Source organism: Gopherus evgoodei, chromosome 4 (genome assembly GCF_007399415.2).
Source record: "Gopherus evgoodei ecotype Sinaloan lineage chromosome 4, rGopEvg1_v1.p, whole genome shotgun sequence".
NCBI classification, from domain to species: domain Eukaryota; kingdom Metazoa; phylum Chordata; order Testudines; family Testudinidae; genus Gopherus; species Gopherus evgoodei.
Window position 1 is genome coordinate 131832264 of NC_044325.1, and position 18401 is coordinate 131850664.

The 18401-nt window shown below is 52.2% G+C and overlaps 1 protein-coding gene across 4 annotated transcripts; it reads right to left on the reverse strand.

The window, feature by feature from the left end:
- Positions 1-316: 316 nt before the first annotated feature.
- Positions 317-17113, reverse strand: SARS1 (seryl-tRNA synthetase 1). 4 transcript variants are annotated; one of them, XM_030561111.1, is made up of 11 exons: positions 16907-17113; positions 9941-10011; positions 9367-9447; positions 7496-7654; positions 6584-6727; positions 5824-5979; positions 5392-5613; positions 4721-4850; positions 2137-2294; positions 1434-1563; positions 317-1009 (listed from the first exon to the last, which is right to left on the reverse strand). In XM_030561111.1, the coding sequence occupies exons 1-11, from the start codon at positions 17040-17042 to the stop codon at positions 852-854; spliced, it is 1545 nt and encodes a 514-aa protein (XP_030416971.1). In that variant the 5' UTR covers positions 17043-17113; the 3' UTR covers positions 317-851. The 4 variants fall into 4 exon arrangements, with proteins under 4 accessions (XP_030416971.1, XP_030416973.1, XP_030416972.1 ...); XM_030561113.1 differs by lacking the exon at positions 7496-7654; XM_030561112.1 differs by lacking the exon at positions 5824-5979.
- Positions 17114-18401: the final 1288 nt, after the last annotated feature.

An 18401-nucleotide genomic window follows, 5' to 3' on the forward strand; every position in this document is an offset into this window, starting at 1 on the left:
GCTGAGGAGGCGGTGCAGAGGGTTGGCTCCTTGGCATTTGGTACCTGATGTGGTCTGGAGGATGCCCCAACCTGCATTGCCAGCTCTCAGGCACCAGGGAGAGCACCACGGCCAGAGAAGCTGGGCCTCTGGCCTGCTGGGTGGCCTTAGGCAGGGGCTCGCTCTTCTGTTGACTAGCAGGTGCTAGTCCTGCTGGGCTAGTCCCACTAAGGACAGAGAGCATCTGCAGGCCATTGGCTGACTTGCCCGCAGGGGAACCTGAGCGGACAGTTCTAGGCTACGGGGACAAAGCAGCAGGAGCCCAAAGAGCCAGTGGTGAGGAGCCTGTGCCAGCTGTCTCCCTACATTGCTTTATTGCACTGCATTGATTCAGAGACAATCCTACATCCATGCAAAGAGACTATGGGTACAGTAAATCACATATGTAACAGGAGCCCCGCCTGGTTTTTCCCTTCTCAACTCCTTACCCTTGGGGTTCAGGTGGGGGGTGGGGGCTGCTGAGAGCATGAACAGGACATCAGCACTTTGCCCTGGCTAGGGCCCCCCCAGGAAACCCTTTCCACAGGCTGCCGAACACAATTGAAGGGACATGGCTGCTGGGGAGAATACCAGCTGGCACTGCGAGTGCTTTCCACCTTCCAGGTGCGGGAGCCTCAGCACCCCGCGAGGCAGGGGAGTTGAGTGCCATCCCACGTTCCAGCGGGGGACACGAAGCAGAGGGGAGTGATTTGCCCCAGGTCACGCAGTCAGCTGGTGACCAAGCTGAGACTGGAATCCAGGAGCCCGGCTCCCAGCCCTGGGTTCCTCACACCAGACCGCACAGCCTTGGGGAGCTGACGGGGGAGCTGGGTTTAGGCGTCGTTTACGCCCATGTTCTGCATTCGCCCTTCCAGGACTCTATCACCACCAGCTGGTTTCTTTTTGCTTCCTTCATGCTGCTTCTTCTGTTTCTTAAAAGGTTCCTGGTCAATGGGAGCAGGTTTCACAAAGGGGATCATTTCCTTCAGACCTGTCGAGAGACGCAGGCAGTTACCCATGGTGAGAGCGGGCCAGGAATGCTCTCCTGGCCTGAGAACCGTTCCCCTTTATATCACCAAGGAAAGTCCTGCCCAGAAGCCTTCATTCCTCCAGTCCCCACAGCCACAACCTTCCCTCCCCCTTCCCCACTGCTGGCTTCCTGCTCAGAGGGCAGAACTTGCAGAAGAGTCACATGGGAAGCAGTGGGGCTGGGGGAAGAAATCCAGGAGAGGTATAAGCGCTGGGAAGGAATGAGCAGACTGGACTTGCTCCAGGCCAGAGTTCCCCTTCACCCTGCCTCTCTGGTGCTAGAACCCCTCTCCTAGGCTACCAGGTGCGGGAGGAGACAGCAGACAGGGAAAGGTGCGTCAATGCACAGAGCAGAGGTGCCACGTGAAGGGGTTTTCATGCTGTACCTGGTGGCATGAAACTCTTCAGTTTCTCTGGTATGAGGATGCCGTCCTGTGTCTGGTAGTTCTCCAGGATGGCACAGATGGTGCGGGTCGTGGCACACATTGTAGCATTTAGCATATGGACAAACTCCACCTGCAAGGACAAAGCAGGCTAAGGAGCTGCTTCCTCTCCTGCAGAGGGGAGACTGATGCATCATTGACCAGGGAGCTCAATGGGAGGCACCGCAGCAGCATTTCCAAATCAAGATTTCAGTTTGGGCCAAAGTATTTACATATCTGAATTTTTGTCCCAACCTACTCAGGAGTTGTCCCTGGAAAATTAAGGTGAAAAATGAAGGGCAGCTAGGGGGAGGAGGTTCCCACCAAAATTTTCTGCAGAAGACACCTCCCCACCCTCACTGCCAAATTTTCTGCCCAGCTCTAACTGGGACCCAGCAGAGAGGACGGAGCGGCTGGTGCCCAGGGCTGCTCAGCGAGGATCTCGCCCTTTGGAAGGAAGGATGCGCTCTCCCAGGATGGAACACTGCGCTGGCAAGGAATACATTCACTTTGCTGTGCGGGCGAGAGCGAGGAACGATCCCAGTGGGGAGAGCAGCTAGCTGGCAGACACTGAGCATGCAGTGGGAGGTAACTGCTCCGAGATGGGTATTCAGCTGCCTCAGGATGCACACGGAGAGTAAAAAGGAGGTACTGAAATGCCACCTACTTTGTCCATCATTTTCTTGGTCTGCCCGTAGCGGATCCGCAGGCGACGGGCCTGGTAGTCTGTGCAGTTGGAGCAGGAGACCAGCTCCCGGAAGGCGCCCGATGCTGGGAACCAAGCCTCAAGGTCCAGCTTCTTACTGGCAGCGTGGTTCAGGGAGCCTGCAAGAGTGAGAGGCAGTTACTTGGGCTGGCCGGCAAGGCAGCAGGGAGAATGCGCTGAATGCTGCCTCCAATCCAGCAGTGGCTTTGCAGGGACAGAGAGCAAAGCCTGTCCTGCTAAGTTACTTGCCCAACTGCTGTGCTCTGGTTTCACCGCAAATGATTATGGGGCCCAGAGACCCCAGTGACAGGCACCTTAGAGACCCCCAAGACAGCATCATAGTGAAGACTAGTACTTAGGGCTCTGCAGGACTCTACGCAATGGGGATTCTCCTGGAAGAGGAGGATCTAGGATCTCTGCCACTGCTCCAGGGGTGCAGCTTGGAGTGTCAATTCCTGCTGGATGACCCTTTGGCCCATCTCGCACTCAGAGTGGCTCCTGGCCTGGGCTTCCCTGTTCTCCCCTTCCTATGCCAGCTCTTTAGGGGAGAAGGAGCCAGTCCTGAACCTGGCCAGTGAGCAGAGTGACAGGTGATCAGACCTATCCGAAACGAATACCATTCCCACTCAGCCCCACTCAGGACATACTTTTAGCAGCTCCCCTTCCGACTCCCCAGTGCAGTACAGTAGCTCCGGGACACAGGGCCCGTGCAGAGAACCTGTAGTGCCCTCCCCTTTCGGTCCCTTGTTTTAAAGAGGGATGAAGGCTGAATAAGTGAACTGTGAGAAGGAGCCTCAGGAAACCAAGCGCTGTAGAGCAGCCTCCAGGATCTGCCGGGTGATGTCGGCTCCAAAAACTGCCGCCTGCCAGGGGGACCTGCCATTGCTAACAACAAAGGCAACGTCAAGCCAATGCACCGAACCTTACAAGAGACAGGAGTGTTGTGCCTGGCTCTCACCCAGCTCATAGGGGTTACAAGGCATTCGGGCTGGGCGGGCCTTCTGAGACACCAGGTGCACCGTCGTATTGAGGTACAGACAGATGACAGAGGCCAGGTCTACACTGCACAGCCGTGTCAGGCGGGGGGTGAGAGAACTGTACTGCCAGCCAACAAAGCTACATTGGCAAACCCCCACAGGAGGGCTTCTGCTGGCCCAGCTGGCTCCCTCGGGGAGGTGGTGTCACTATGCCAACAGAAAAACTCCCACAACCTGGCTCGTCCACATTGACACTAGGGGGCTTTGCCAGCACAGAGCCACCAGGCAAAGCATCTCATTCATAGAATATCAGGGTTGGAAGGGACCTCAGGAGGTCATCTAGTCCAATCCCCTGCTCAAAGCAGGACCAATCCCCAGATAGATTTTTACCCCAGTTCCCTAAATAGCCCCCTCAAGGATTGAACTCACAACCCTGGGTTTAGCAGGCCAGTACTCAAACCACTGAGCTATCCCCATCTGTCAGAGCTAACGGGCAGAAGGGGCTGTCAAATCATCTAGTGTGACCTCCTGTACATCACAGATCCTGCAGTGTAGACACGGCCTTAGCAAGAGGAGCTTCAGACTCAGATTCCCGGCTAAGGCTGGTTCAAGCCACACACTAAGCGTTCGATTTTAAAGGGTTCGTTGGCACTGAAGACATCTCTCCCCTCCCTCCTGTTGCTCAGCTTGCCTCTACACCAGCCAGAAGGAGCCATCGGAGCACGCAGCACTTCCTCCTCTCATGGGGACGAACCTGCCTTCTCTGCAGCACCTCGCCCCGCTGGCCCGGGGAAGAAACAGGGACCAGAAACCAACCCCCTGGCACCTGTATTCCTGAAGCATGTAGGAACCCAGTTAGGGCCCCATTGCTGTATGTTAGCTCAACACCTAGAGAGACAACAGGGGGAGCTAGACAGCTGGGGGGGCGGGGAAAGCACAAGGTAACGGCAAGGGTATAGTAGGTGGATCAAAGTGACAGTCTCAGCCCAGCAGTGCCTAACCAACACTCTCACAGCTTTCAAAATGGCCTGCCCCGGACTCCCCCGTGTGGCCACACACATGCTGCTAGTAGGTCACAGCAGTTCCTTCCCCAGAGGAAGGGACAAGCCATTTCAGACTTAATACAAGTTAATGATTCGCTTTTCCCAAGATTGCTCTGACCATGGCTAGGCAGGGCACTACTCGGAGCTGGGGCACAGCCAATGCAGTGTATGTCCCTGAAGTGTTACTGCACAGCGACCACCAAGGAAACGGGTCACTTTGGTCCTTCCCGACCACGTCAGACACAACTTCTGGCAGGCCGTGGGACAATGGTGCACAGAGGCTGAGCCCAGGGCCCATTGCGCAGGGTGCTGTACACAGTATAACCAGAAGCAGAGAGAGGGGTGGGGCTTACCCAAGCTCACCCACAGGTCAGAAGCTGAGCCAGGACCAGAGCCAGGGCTGGCTCCTCCAACACTGCCCTGCCCACTTGCCTCCTGTCTTGGCCTCTGTCCTTTGATGACAGGCTGGTCCTGTCACATTACCCCTACACGTGCACCCCGGACCAGGAGAGCCGAGTTCCGTACCTGAGACAATATTGACGATGTGGTAAGGAATGCCCAGCGACTGGTAGAACTCCTCAGCAGTTGCGATCATTTCATCAAACATCTCCCACGATTTGTTATCATGAGGCGACGCGTAGACAAACTGCTCAATCTGGGGGAGGGGAGAGAAGCTATAACCATGCGCAGAGGGTCAAACTGCACGTCTTAGTGTGCTGCTGCTCAGAGGTGGGGCAAGGCCTAGGAATGGTGGATTCAGAGAACAGGAACCAGAAGACAAGGAGATTATTGCAGTAGGGAATGTTTTCTCCAAAGTCCGTCTCACGGAATTCCAGTGTAACAAACCAACAGTGACAGGAAATGACAGCAGGCCTGGAAACTGCTAGCAGTTTATACTGACAGTCCCCTAAAGGAGCCAAAAGGACCTTTGCAGTCTCACAAATCTGTAACTACTTTACTAGGAAGAGGCCAGCAGCAGCCCATCACACCACCCCCCAGAGGGGGCTTTCTGGAGTCACTCTTGTTCTCAGATCATACAGCGAGAGGGCTCTGCAGCTCCCCTCTGCTCCAAGGTATTACTCACTCATTTTCCCTTCAAATATCTACACCTGAGAGGAAAGACCCTGAGCCCATTCTTATCTACTCGCATCCTGCAAACATTTCCTAGCTAACTGGCTAGCAGTGCATCCCTTTACCTTTTCAAACTGGTGCACCCGGAAGATGCCTCTGGTGTCACGGCCATGCGAGCCAACTTCCTGCCTGAAGCAGGTGGACAGCCCAGCATATCTGATGGGCAGATCCTCCGGCTTCAGCCACTCATCCCTGTGCAAAGCTGCAATTGGCTGCTCAGAGGTAGCAATCAGGTACTTCTCATCAATGGAGCTGTCCTCTGATTTCTCACTGCCCTTGCCAATGACCTGGAGACAGGGGTTGAACAGCACTCTGTCAGCATACCAGAGCAGAACACGCATCTATGGATATGTGCAACAGCCTCAGCAACGCAGACCTGGGCCCCAGGAACAGCAAGAGCCACAGGCTATAAGGATCCTTTGCCATGGCAAACACTAATGGAAAACTGTACTTGGTTTGCCGGCATCAGGACGCACAGGCCCTTCCCTGCAGCTTACCTTGTAAAGCTCCTCATCAAACTGACTGAGCTGAGCCACCTCCTGCATCACCTCTTTCCTCATGAAGAAGGGTGTGTAAATAGGGGTGTATCCCTTGCTGAGCAGGGTCTGCAGAGCATACTGGATCAGTGCCTGCTCAAGGAAAACCAGGGCCCCCTACAAACACAAGACAAGCCTCTCAGGTCACATGAAGGACTAATGGCTTGGACTCTAAAGGTGCTGAGTGCATGCAACTCCTGTCCTGTGTGCTGAGCTCCTCTGACAACCAGGCCAGAAGTGCCTACAACAGCTCAGCTTAGAGAACGGAGCCAATAACTAGGACAGAAAAAGGAGTCCAAACCGATGGTACCTGAGGACAATGGTGAAGGGCTTACCCCATGCAAGTGTTGGTCCAAAATGTTTTATACACAGCCATGACATGAAGCGTCTTGAGCTGAAAACATGCTTAGCAACAGCAGGAGACATGCAGCACTAGCCATACTACCACCAGCCAGTGTGACACCCTTTGATTGTGGCACATGCAGCTGTCTTTAAAAAGCTAATGCAAGGCTGAACGCCACCAGCCGTGGAGAGGCTCCCTCTGCCTAGTACCAGCACCAGAAAATGCACTTGTGCCCACTGCAGGATTAGAAGGAGGTACAGCACAAATGGCAGGAAAGGAGCAGATCTCTGCCACAAAGCCAGGTGGCTTGTTCTATGCTTGTCTGATTCCTTTTCCTGCGTCCCAGAACCAGGAAGGTTTGGGGCTTGGGGCTCTCACCTTCAGGAAGTACCCTCTGCTTCCAGCTACTATGGCCCCCTTTTCTCCCTCGTAGCCATCCACCATCACCACCAAGTCCACGTGGGAGTACTTCTTCCTCACCGCGCAGTCTCCCCAGATCCTCTCCACTCGGTTATCTGCATCCTGCATGCAGGGCGAGATGAGGAAAACAAGGGCTCACTTGGAAGTCTCCTCTGACACCTGCTCCCGCCAGGCCAGGCCCAATGCGGGGCGTAGAACCCTGGGCCAGTGTGTTCTGCGGAAGGCAGGTAAGGAGTGAAGAGGGAGTGGTCAGGCCCTCACTCCTCTCCCTCCCTTTCCCCACAAGGGTCAGTGCTCAGGCCTCAGGCATCTCGCAGTGGAGAACATCAATACTTGTCGGAGTGCTGGCCACAGCTGTTACTGGGCTTAACCCGAGGGGCTCCTTCACCTTGGGATTGGCTCTGCAGTCTCCATAGCGACTAAATCCAGGCAACTGACAGACACAGCTCGGAACCCTAATGCTGATCCCTGCCGGCAGCATATTATGATGTCACTTGGCTGCTGGCCCAGCCCAATTGTATTCCTGGAGTTAAACATTCTTGCTGGGTGAACGTAATGGGCAAGGGCAGATCCCAGCGTTTGGCTCTGCCTAAGTTTCCCATGTATGCACTGAACAATGGTGGAGAGTTCCACAATGGCTGAGCAGGTCTTTGTGTTCAGTGAGCTCCTTCGCTGCAGGACACCGTCTTGTAATGCAGATTTCATTCACTCCCTACCTGATCTCAGCAATCCCTCTCAACAGGGACCTCGCCGACTGTGTCTGCGGTCACTCTGATGTGCTGTGCATGCTTGTTTCAAGCTGACCATACGTTACTTCCCAAAATCTGCCAGAGACATTGTCTACATAGAGGGCATGCGTTTGGTTCCTACCTCATCGTTGCTGATGGGCACAGAGGGGTGGAGGAGGTTTCCAATTTCTCGGAGGCTTTCAAACCGCTCTGCCTCCAGTTTCACACGCTCGGCGTCGCACTTCAGGATGGCTTCGTCAATAAGAACACGGACTTTCTTAATCTGGGTTACCTGAAGACCCTGTTACACACAGATCACTGGGTATGTCACCATACAGCTTAAACAACAGGGAAAGTGAGCATTATGCTTGTGAAAAGGGCCAAAGGAGTTTTTTTAAATAGTGCAAACCACTCTGATCTTTGCCTAACCAGCCAGGCTTTTGCAGAGGTAAATCATGTTTCACTAATTAAACAGACTTCGCTGAATATGTCAGTAAAGTATTTGATAAAGGAGAACCAGCTGACAATTTATTTAGACTGTCAAAGGCCTTTGACAAAGTCCCTCACAAGAGGCTACTACAGAAGCTAAGTCATCACGGAGTGAAAGACAAAGTATTGTCATAGATCAAAAACTGGCTAAGAGGCAGGAATCAGAGTAGGAATAAAGGGTTAGTTTTCATCATGGCAGAAGATGAAGTTGCCTCAAAGCTTCTCATTAGGCCCACCGTTACTTCATGTATTTATCAGTGATCTGGAAACAGGGGTGAGCAGTGAAGCGCAGATGACACTAAGTTATTTAGGTCAGTCCAATCCAGAGAGAACTGTGAGGAACTTCGGAGGGACCTAATCAAGCTAGGGGAATGAGCAGCACAATGGCAGATGAAGCTAAATGTTGATAAATGCCAAGTATTGCACTTGGGATGGAATAATTTGAACTACTTATAAACTTTACAAGGATCTAAATTCACTAGATCAACTCAGGAAAGGGACCCAGGCATCACCGTAGCCCACTCAGTGGAGACCTCTGCTCAATGTGCAGCTGCGGCCAAAAAGCAAATAAAATTTTAAGATGCAAAAGGAAAGGGACGGGGAATCATACGGGAAATATCGTGATGTGACTACATAAATCAAGAGTGTGCCTCCTTTAGAAAACCATGCGCCATTTTGGCCATCGCATCTCAAAAAGGAGTATTAAAGGGGTTCAGAAAACGGTAACAAAAATGATTAGGGCAATGGTAAAATTGATCTGAAGAGAGACTGACGAGACTAGGATTGTGACTCCTGTTCTCCCTGTCTCACAACACAAGAACAAAGAGACATGCAAAGAAACGGAGCAGTGGTAAATCCACAACTAACACAAGGAAATACCTTTTCATGCGTGTGAATGGCAATGAGTTCCATAGTTCAAAGGACGTTAAGGCCAAAATCTTAAGATTAGAAAAGGGACTGAAAACATCTCTCTATGGATAAGAATATCTGGCTCTAATAGTGGATACTGTTGAATGTTGAATTTTGGACACAATAATATACCTCGTGCTTGAGTGTTTCTTGTACCTGTCTCTAAAGCATCTGGTGCTGGCCACTGCTGGCAAGCAAGACACTGACTCGGGTGGACCAGGGGGCTGATCCAGTCTGACAATTCCTGTATTCACATTTCGGCTGAAAAACCAGCACCGCCAGCAGCACAGTGCTCCTCATCTCCAGGCACAGAAACTGGTTCAGTACAGACTGAGGAAAGAGAACCACAGACTGAATCGCCAATAGCACTTTGGTGTGTTCCTCAGAGGTGTCCTATTAAAGTATTGTCTCAGTCTGACCCTACCTAGCTAACAAGATCTAACAGGTTCACAGCACAGAGTGATTTGGCTGGAGGTCTCTGACTGCAGAAGTAAGGAATAGTCAGACTTCAGCCTGGAAGACAGTGAAATAAACAGGAATGAAAGAAAAGGCAAGCGGTCGATGGTCACTTTTCAGAATGCCCGCAGCCCTGTGAAAGCTGGGGGTGTAACTCACCGCTAAGATGTCGGCAGTGAGGCCATCAAGATTTTGTGCATGTTCTGGTACTGACTCATCATCGCCCACAGGCTCTTTTTTCTGCAAAGAGAAGAATCGAGAAGAGCAATGAGCATGCTAAGAACATATGCTGTAAGCAGGGACAAGCACTACAGCTGCTGCAATGTGTTGAATCAGGATTGGGAGGAGAGGGCCTAGGAGAGGATCTCAAACTTCATCTTACAAAGTGATCCACAGTATGACACAGAATGAAAATCATGGCTAGATTGTGCAGGGTAGTGGACTCTTCTAACTAGTTATATGCTTCGGCAGTACATCCGACACGTGGACAATTTTCTCAGGTCTATTGATGCAACAACCTTAATTTGACATTGTCAAAAATTTCTATGGAAATTTTTCAGGTCATTCACTAAGCAAACTTCTTCCTACTAGAGGTCATCAACTGCAGGAAGATTAGCGAGATTACACTGCTTTTCAACAAGACTAGAAGAAATAGCACCACATCAGCACTACACTAGCACCATGTTACCAGGGAAGACAGCTGCTATGATTTCATAGCACTCCTCTCTCTTACCTTCATCTTCTCACCTATCGTTTTGCTGCACAGGTTCTTCAGTTTGTTCAGGTTGTCTGCACGAAATCTGCCTGGAAAGGAAGCATTGGAGGAAAAAATAAATCAGTGATCTCCATAGTGAAACTACACATTTGCTAGCAGATTCAGAAACGTGTGGAGTTGGTAAGTTGTTATCCCTGTAGGTGATGTATCGCAGACACAAACAGTTCAGATACACAACTCATTCCCTTTTTGCTTCAATTAGCTTTACAGATCCTATTCAGAGAGTTGGCAAAATGGAGAGGAGAAACTTGCCCTGAGCAGGCATTCCATAACCTGGAGGGAAAAAATAGCATCATAGCGGGAATAGGATTGAGAGATATGTGGCTACCCCTCTGAAACCCTCTGCCACAAACTCATTGCATGCCCTTGGGCAAGTCAGTCCCCCTGTGACACCATTTCCCCACCTATAAAGCAAAAACAATACTTCACTACCTCACAGAATCACTGAGTGGCTTCACTCAGACATGTACAGTTTCACTCACCCCGAGTGGAAGGTAAACTGTTCACTGTGTCATTAGTTGGAGTGAAGGAGGAGATTTTATGCCTGAGCTGGTAAATTTTCAGGGCTTGAAAACAATCCCTTCACCCCCACTGGTCAGCGTAGAGCAGAAGACCCATAGCAAGAAGGGGAGGCAGCTCCTTCCACCCCTCCCAGATCCCAGAAAAAAATGTCAATTTTCATTTAAAACATTTCCAGTTTCTTATGGGGGCTAGGACAGGCTTCCAAATGTTACCATGTACCAGAGCCTACAGAAACAGCTCCAGGGCCTCTGCTTAGCTTTCCCAAGCAGCAGAAGGGTGAAACTGACAAGAGCCTGGTCAGTTTCACTAAAGATCCATAGATTCATAGACTCTAGGACTGGAAGGGACCTCGAGGGGTCATCGAGTCCAGTCCCCTGCCCTCATGGCAGGACCAAACACCGTCTAGACCATCCCTGATAGACATTTATCTAACCTACTCTTAAATATTTCCAGAGATGGAGATTCCATAACCTCTCTAGGCAATTTATTCCAGTGTTCAACCACCCTGACAGTTAGGAACTTTTTCCTAATGTCCAACCTAAATCTCCCTTGCTGCAGTTTAAGCCCATTGCCTCTTGTTCTATCATTAGAGGCTAAGGTGAACAAGTTTCCTCCCTCTTCCTGATGACACCCTTTTAGATACCTGAAAACTGCTATCATGTCCCCTCTCAGTCTTCTCTTTTCCAAACTAAACAAACCCAATTCTTTCAGCCTTCCTTCATAGGTCATGTTCTCAAGACCTTTAATCATTCTTGTTGCTCTTCTCTGGACCCTCTCCAATTTCTCCACATCTTTCTTGAAATGCGGTGCCCAGAACTGGACACAATACTCCAGTTGAGGCCTAACCAGCGCAGAGTAGAGCGGAAGAATGACTTCTCGTGTCTTGTTTACAACACACCTGTTAATGCATCCCAGAATCACGTTTGCTTTTTTTGCAACAGTATCACACTGTTGACTCATATTTAGCTTGTGGTCCACTATGACTCCTAGATCTCTTTCTGCCATACTCCTTCCTAGACAGTCTCTTCCCATTCTGTATGTGTGAAACTGATTGTTGCTTCCTAAGTGGAGCACTTTGCATTTGTCTTTATTGAACTTCATCCGGTTTACCTCAGACCTTTGGGGAAAAAAGGAGAAACATAAGAACTAGCTCATTTTCCTCCTTTGCGACTGCTTGGGGAAAACTGGAAGCAGCAACAGCAGATGCAGGAACTAGAATGGAGGGCTCATAAACATGAAGATCTGGGGACAGTTAGAACAGCAGAGACCTAGCCATCCTGGTGTTAGCCAGGGGCATGGGAAAAGGGGTAGGGGAACCTCCCTCCCTCACCCAACCCTTTAGCCTGGAGGCTCTGCAGCACAGGAACACCAGGAAGTGCCTACTCCCTTCCAGCTAGGGAGAGGGAGGCTTGAAACTGATCAGGAACTTGTTAATGCAGCCAGGAACTGCATCTTGGCTGGAACCCAAGTGCAGGCAGGGCCGGCTTTAGGTCAGTTCAATCAATTCCCCTGAATCGGGCCCCGCGCCCAAGAGCCGGTGCACTGTACCGGGGTGGCCCGGCTTCCCCAGGGGGCAATTTAAAAGGCCTGGGGCTCCCAGTAGGCCCTTTAAATTGCCACCAGAGCCCCACTGCTGGAGCCCTGGGGGCTATTTAAAAAGTCCAGGGCCCCCACTGATTCTACCGCACCGGCCCTTTAAATAGCTGCTGGAGCCCCACCCCTTCCCCAGTGCTCCCATGGCTACTTAAAGGGCAGGGGCAGTAGAAGCAGGGGACCCCCAGGCCCTTTAAATAGTCTCCAGAGCCCTCGGGTAGCAGGGGGCTCTGGGGGCTATTTAAAGGGCCAGGGCTCCAGCTGCCTCTGCTGCCCTGGTCCTTTAAATAGCCGCTGGAGCCCCGACACTTAGCCAAGGCTCCCTCGGCTATTTACAGGGCCGGGGCGGTAGAAGCAGGGGAGCCCCTGGCCCTTTAAATAGCCCCCAAGCCCCGGGTTGCTGCTGCTACCCTGGGTGAGGGAGGGAGGAGGAGGGGGCACTCACCATACAGGGTGGGCTAAACCCCCTGTACCTGCACCCTGCCTCTGCTGCATCCCCTTCCCGCACCAGCCCCGCACCCCCTGCCCTGCCTGTAGCCAGCCCCTGCCCGCAGCCAGTCCCGCACCCCCTGCCCTGCCTGCAGCCAGCCCCGCACCCCCTGCCCTGCTTCCAGCCAGATCCTACCTCCAGTCAGCCCCTGCCCTGCCTCCAGCCAGCCCCACATCCAGTGGTGCCCTGCAGTTCCCAGGGCAGTAACCCTGCACACCTGCTTCCATGAGTGTGGGGCAAGAAGCAGCTGGGACCCACACATGTGCACACCCTAGGGTGACCAGACAGCAAGTGTGAAAAATCGGGACAGGGGTGGGGGGTAATAGGATCCTATATAAGAAAAAGACCCCAAAATTGGGACTGTCCCTATAAAATCGGGACATCTGGTCACCCTAGCACACCCCAGGGAGTGGCGGGGACCCACGCATGTGAAACAGAGCTCATTCCTAGCTCAGGCCCACCTTTTTAAAAAAGAACTTTAGGTAGGGTTAACATACATACGTATTTTCCCACATATGTCAGACTTCTTGGTTCTTAAATCGCCATCCGGGAGGAATTTTTAAAATTAAAAAATGTATCCTGGGAAAATACGGACGTATGGTATAAAAAATACATACTGTGGCACATCCCTTAAATCAGAACTTTTTATAGGGAACCAGTTGCTAAGAAATGAAAGGCTTTTTTTTTTTTTTTAACATATTTTTTTTTAAGTCATCCCTGCCAGTGCCCCGCCAAAAATGTTCATATTGGGCCCCGCACTTCCTAAAGCCAGTCCTGAGTGCAGGAGATAGAATCACACTTGTCACCAGGCTCTCTAGAGCAAGGGTTCTCAGGAAAAAAAACTGGTGGCAACTCTTGCTGATGGCCGCATTCACATTTTTCCTAAAATACTTCATTAGCTTCAGGAAAAACAAATAAACATGCACATACACACGTCCAAATCATTGTAATTTTTTTTACTCCTAATTAGTAAGTCCCTTGTGAAAAGTGATATTAACAAACATACAAGTATCACTTTTCACAGCAGACTTATTCAGCCCTGTCAAGCCTGGGGACAAATTAAGCCCTGGCTGGGGGGCCCGGGGCATCAGCAGGGGGCTGGAGTCTGAAGCTTTGCAGCCAGAACCTGGGGCCTGCTGCTGCACAGCTAGAGCCTGGAACTGGAGCCCAAAGCCCCGCAGCCACAGCCTGCTGCCCCACCACCCCAGGGCTGAATCCCAAAGCCTGAGCTCCACCACCCCTGGGAAGGGGTGCGACTCACCAGCTGTCTGCTCCTCCAGTGTTGTGCCACAGATGTCTCCAGAGGGGGGACAGGTCCCAATCCCTGCTGGCACCCCAGCAACTGACACCAAGGGGGTGCACCCAGGAGCAAAGGGAGGGGTTGCTATTTTGCCCCCTTCCCCCACTCATAGCCCCGGAGGCTGTGACTGCAAGAAAAGCCTCTGGTGGCCACATCTGAGAAATGCTGCTCTAGAGCAGTTGGTTTCAATTAGGGGTACACATACCTCTGGGAGTACACAGGGGTCTTCCAGGGGTACATCAACTCATCTAGATATTTGCCTAGTTTTACAACAGGCTACACAAAAAGCACTAGCAAAGCAGTACAAACTAAAAATTCATACAGACTTGCTCTATGTACTATACACTGATATGCACGTACAAGATTTATATTCCAATTGATTCATTTTATAATTATATGGTAAAAATGAGAAAGTCAACACTTTTTCAGTAACAGTGTGCTGTGACACTTGCATATTTTTATGTCTGATTTTGTAAGCAAGCAGTTTTTAAGTGAGATGCAACTTGGGGTATGCAAGACAAATCAGACTCCTGAAAGGGGTACAGTACTCTGGAAAGGTTGAGAGCCACTGCTTAACAGCACCACTCTGGTTTTTCACTGGTGCGCACCTCCCTCTATCAGTCTCCGTCTAGTACTGTAGCTAATGGGGGTCTAGTTCACACTCTGTAAATACTGGTAACACTTATACAGGGGGGGAGGAGGGGAAGTGGGGGCTTAACAGATGTGTGATGTGGTGTGATGTGCTTTGAGATCACTCAACCAGGAAGCTCAGGTTTATATTGGTGGCTGATTTAAAAAATATATAGCTACACCAGTAAAAAAAAGTGGATTAAAAGTGGTGTCACTGAATGATATTCTTCCAAGGTGCTCTGAATACTAGGAACATCAGAGAAACCAAAAAGCAAATTCCTCCAGCCCTTCTCTCCCAAATATAAAGTTGCATTCCCAGAGATCTGACAGTGCAAACTGATTGAATAGTGACTACTCTGGATCTGTGGCATGAATGAATCAGTTTCTACGCTAATTGCAGCTGGATTGCATCAGACGCATGAATCACCAATCTCCAAGCAGCATCCTGCCAAATAGTGCTTCCCTGATTTAAATGCAAACACATATTCATTGCACAGCTTCTCTTGCATCAAAGTGCTCACTTCCAAAAGTAGTGAATAGCCACTGCGACACTGCCTTCAGCCCAGAGCTTCACTACAGCAACCTCCTGCCTCACCGTCGGCATTTAAGCAGCACTGCCCAGATATGCAAGACACTAATATAGTGCATGCTGACAGCAAACAGTGCTGTCTGACAATGTGCGTTAACCCATTAACCTCTTTCCATAACAAGGAAAGGTTCTTTCACATGAAGGCAACTACATTAGAAGTGGGGTTAAAGACACTTCATTTAGCCAATGGCTTCGCATTCTAATAATTACTATTGCTAAAAACAACCCTCAACAACATAAGCTCCTGTATCCTAGAAATAGTGGCCTCTTTTGCAGATTCCCAGAGTGATCTGTCTCCCATTACAACTACATAAATTCATTAGCTACCATATTTACTCAACAAATAGATGACCTTTACATGGATCAGTACGTAACCCACAAAATACGAGGTTTCAGATTAGAAAGATCCCCTTGCCTAGTCTCAGTCCATGTGACATTTTCCTAAATCAGGGGCTGATTTACTCTCCGGTCACAGCTCCAGGACCAGAGCTGGGAAAAGCTTACTAGTCCCAAGAACACCTGTACTGGTCTGGCAAAGCATTTCCAGGACTGCTGAACCATGACATACAGGGATTCTCAACCTTTTTTTTTCTGAAGCCCCCCAAACATGCTATAAAAACTCCACAGCCCAGCTGTGCCACAACATTTTTTCTGCATATAAAAGCCATGGCTGGTGTTACAGGGTAGCAAGGGGAACTGCTGAGGGTCCCAAACCATAGGGGGCACTGTGAAGCTAAATTGCTCAGGCTTTGGTGTCAGTCCTAGGTGATGGGGCTTGGGGCCCCAGGCAGGCTGCAGTCCTGCATGGCTGGACTTTGGCTATCTGCTCTGGGCCCTAGCGAGTCGAATGCCACCCATGCTAGGTGGCTCCCCTGAAACCTCCCTGCACCCAGCCTGGAGGCCCAAGACCCCTAGTTGAGAACTACTGCCCTAAAAGTCACCTAATTCTTACTATTCTTATCTTCCCATCCCAAACTTAACTTATGACATAGCCACCAGTAATCTCAGGAACTGCTGAAGTCAGTAGTCAATGCTTTAGGCAGTCAAAAGATGGGTTCCAGTCTGTCAGATATTTCTAATTACTTATTAATACAAGACTCAGGGGCTACAGCACTGGTTTGACTGGCTGCAGAAATCATGTGGAATTGAAGTGGGGTGAAACAGAACAAAACTGTCATTGTGCAGGCTAGATTTCAAGGTCAGGTAAGCAGCCGGAGACCTGAGCGCATGCTCCACACCCTTACGAAGTTAGGGGGCTCCTACTGAAGGCAGCAACAATGAAAGGCCCAGATTATAGAGGCTCATGCACAGCAGCTCCACTGACTTCAGTTGGAGACGCAGGCACTCAGCAATCTGCGCAGCTCTGCTGGCTCGGGGGACACTGTGCCCAGCCCGGCCCCAAAAGACTCTCAGCTGCTGGGTGCATCACTGCCTGCTCACCCTGAGGACAAAGGGACCCAGAACAGCCCTGCCTCGCTATGGGCACAAGCCTGCCCTGACAGCTGCTGTCACCCTCACAGCCTGCAGAAGCGACAGGCGGCTGAACGGGGCTATGGAGATGCAAGGGCTGGCCCACACCCAGAGCCCAGGGACCCCCCCTCCCCGCTGCAGGGGGGGGGCCGCACCCAGAGCCCGGGAACCCCCTCCCCCACCTGCAAGGGGGGTACCTAGAACCCGGGGACCCCTCCCCCCAGTACAGGGAGAATCCCACTGGCTGGGGGGGGTGAGGCCGTTCGCGCATGCGCACTGCCCTGCCGCGGACCCCATCTGGCAGAGACCCGCTCCCCGGTCGGCACCTACATCGCCGCCACGCCCCGTCCGCCTCCACCAGCGCGTCAACCAGCGCCGGGTCCTTGAAGCGCTTGATCTGCGTGTCCCGCACGCGGCCGGGATCCCCGCCCTTGTCGGCGCGGAACAGGTCCAGGTCTAGCACCATCGTGGCAGCGGCGGCGAGCAGGCTGAGGAACGACACGTCGGCACTGCGCAGGCGCGTCAATGAGGAAACGAGCGACGACGGAACGCGCAGATCCCGCCGGAAACGGGATGCAGGGCGCATGCGTAGGAACAACAACCTGGCAGTACAACTGCTCAGTACGCGAGCGCAGCTTTCCTGCGGAGGAGGGGCTAGAGCGCACCCTGCCGGCGCACGGTGGGATCGCAGGAGCGCCCGGCTGCAGCCTGCCCGCAGGCAGCCCCGCCTCGCCGGCAGGTGGGGACAGAGGTGCTGGAGTAATTTGTACAAACTGCAAACCCGGGACGTGACGGAATCCACTTCAAGCTGAGGGGTGCACCAGCCCCCCCAGCATCCCTAGTTCCAGCACCTCTGCATGGGGTCCCAGGGCCAGATTAACTTTTTGTGGGGCCCCATGGAGGCAATGGAACCTGGCGTGGGGAGGTCGGTCGGTCCCTGGAGCAAGGGGCCAGCCAGGGGCAATGGGGGCCAGCCCAGTGCAAGGCACTATTTACAAACCAGCAGTTGCCAGATTCATAGTGGCCTGTCTGGCTCTGTGCTGCTAGAATGTCCCTTCCCCTCGGGGGTGGGCCCATGCCGAGCCACACATCCCACCCCCGCCCAATACCTCCCAACTCCCTATAGCCTGAACCCTCCCGACCCCCTATGCCCCGTGCTCCTCTGACCTCCCCCACAAATGCACAGCACCCTGCACAACACCACCCCTGCCCAGAGCCCCCCAGCCCACAGCGCCACAGCTGCCCAGAACCCCACATAGAACCCCCACTCCCTAGTGCCCCAATGCACAGATCTTCCCCGCCTCCTCACAGCCCAACACCCTGCCCTGAACCCCGGAGATCTACTCCCTCAGCTCCTGCCTCCCGGCTGCATTCACCAGCCCTGCTAGGAGGTGACTGTGTCTGCTGGGCTGAGGTGGCAGCGTAGCCAGGGCTGGTACCAGGGCCAGGAATTGCTCCAGCCCCTCAGGAGTGGCATGATCAGCCAGGCCAGGCCTGCCCCAGCCAGGATCCCTCAAGACCCAGTTTCCTGGAGGGGACCAGCCAAGCCCCCCCACACTGTTCCCCCTCATCCCCAGCTGAGACTGGCCAGGCTTCTGCAGCAGTCCCAGGCAGCTCAGCTCCAGGGAGACAGGTGGGGCCTCACAGGTGGTGGGAAGCAGAGGGGGGAGGGATAGCTCAGTGGTTTGAGCATTGGCCTGCTAAATTTGGGGTTGTGAGTTCAATCCTTGTGGGGGCCATTTAGGGAATGGGGTTAAAAATCTGTCTGGGAATGGGTCCTGTTTTGAGCAGGGGGTTGGACTAGATGACCTGAGGTCTCTTCCAA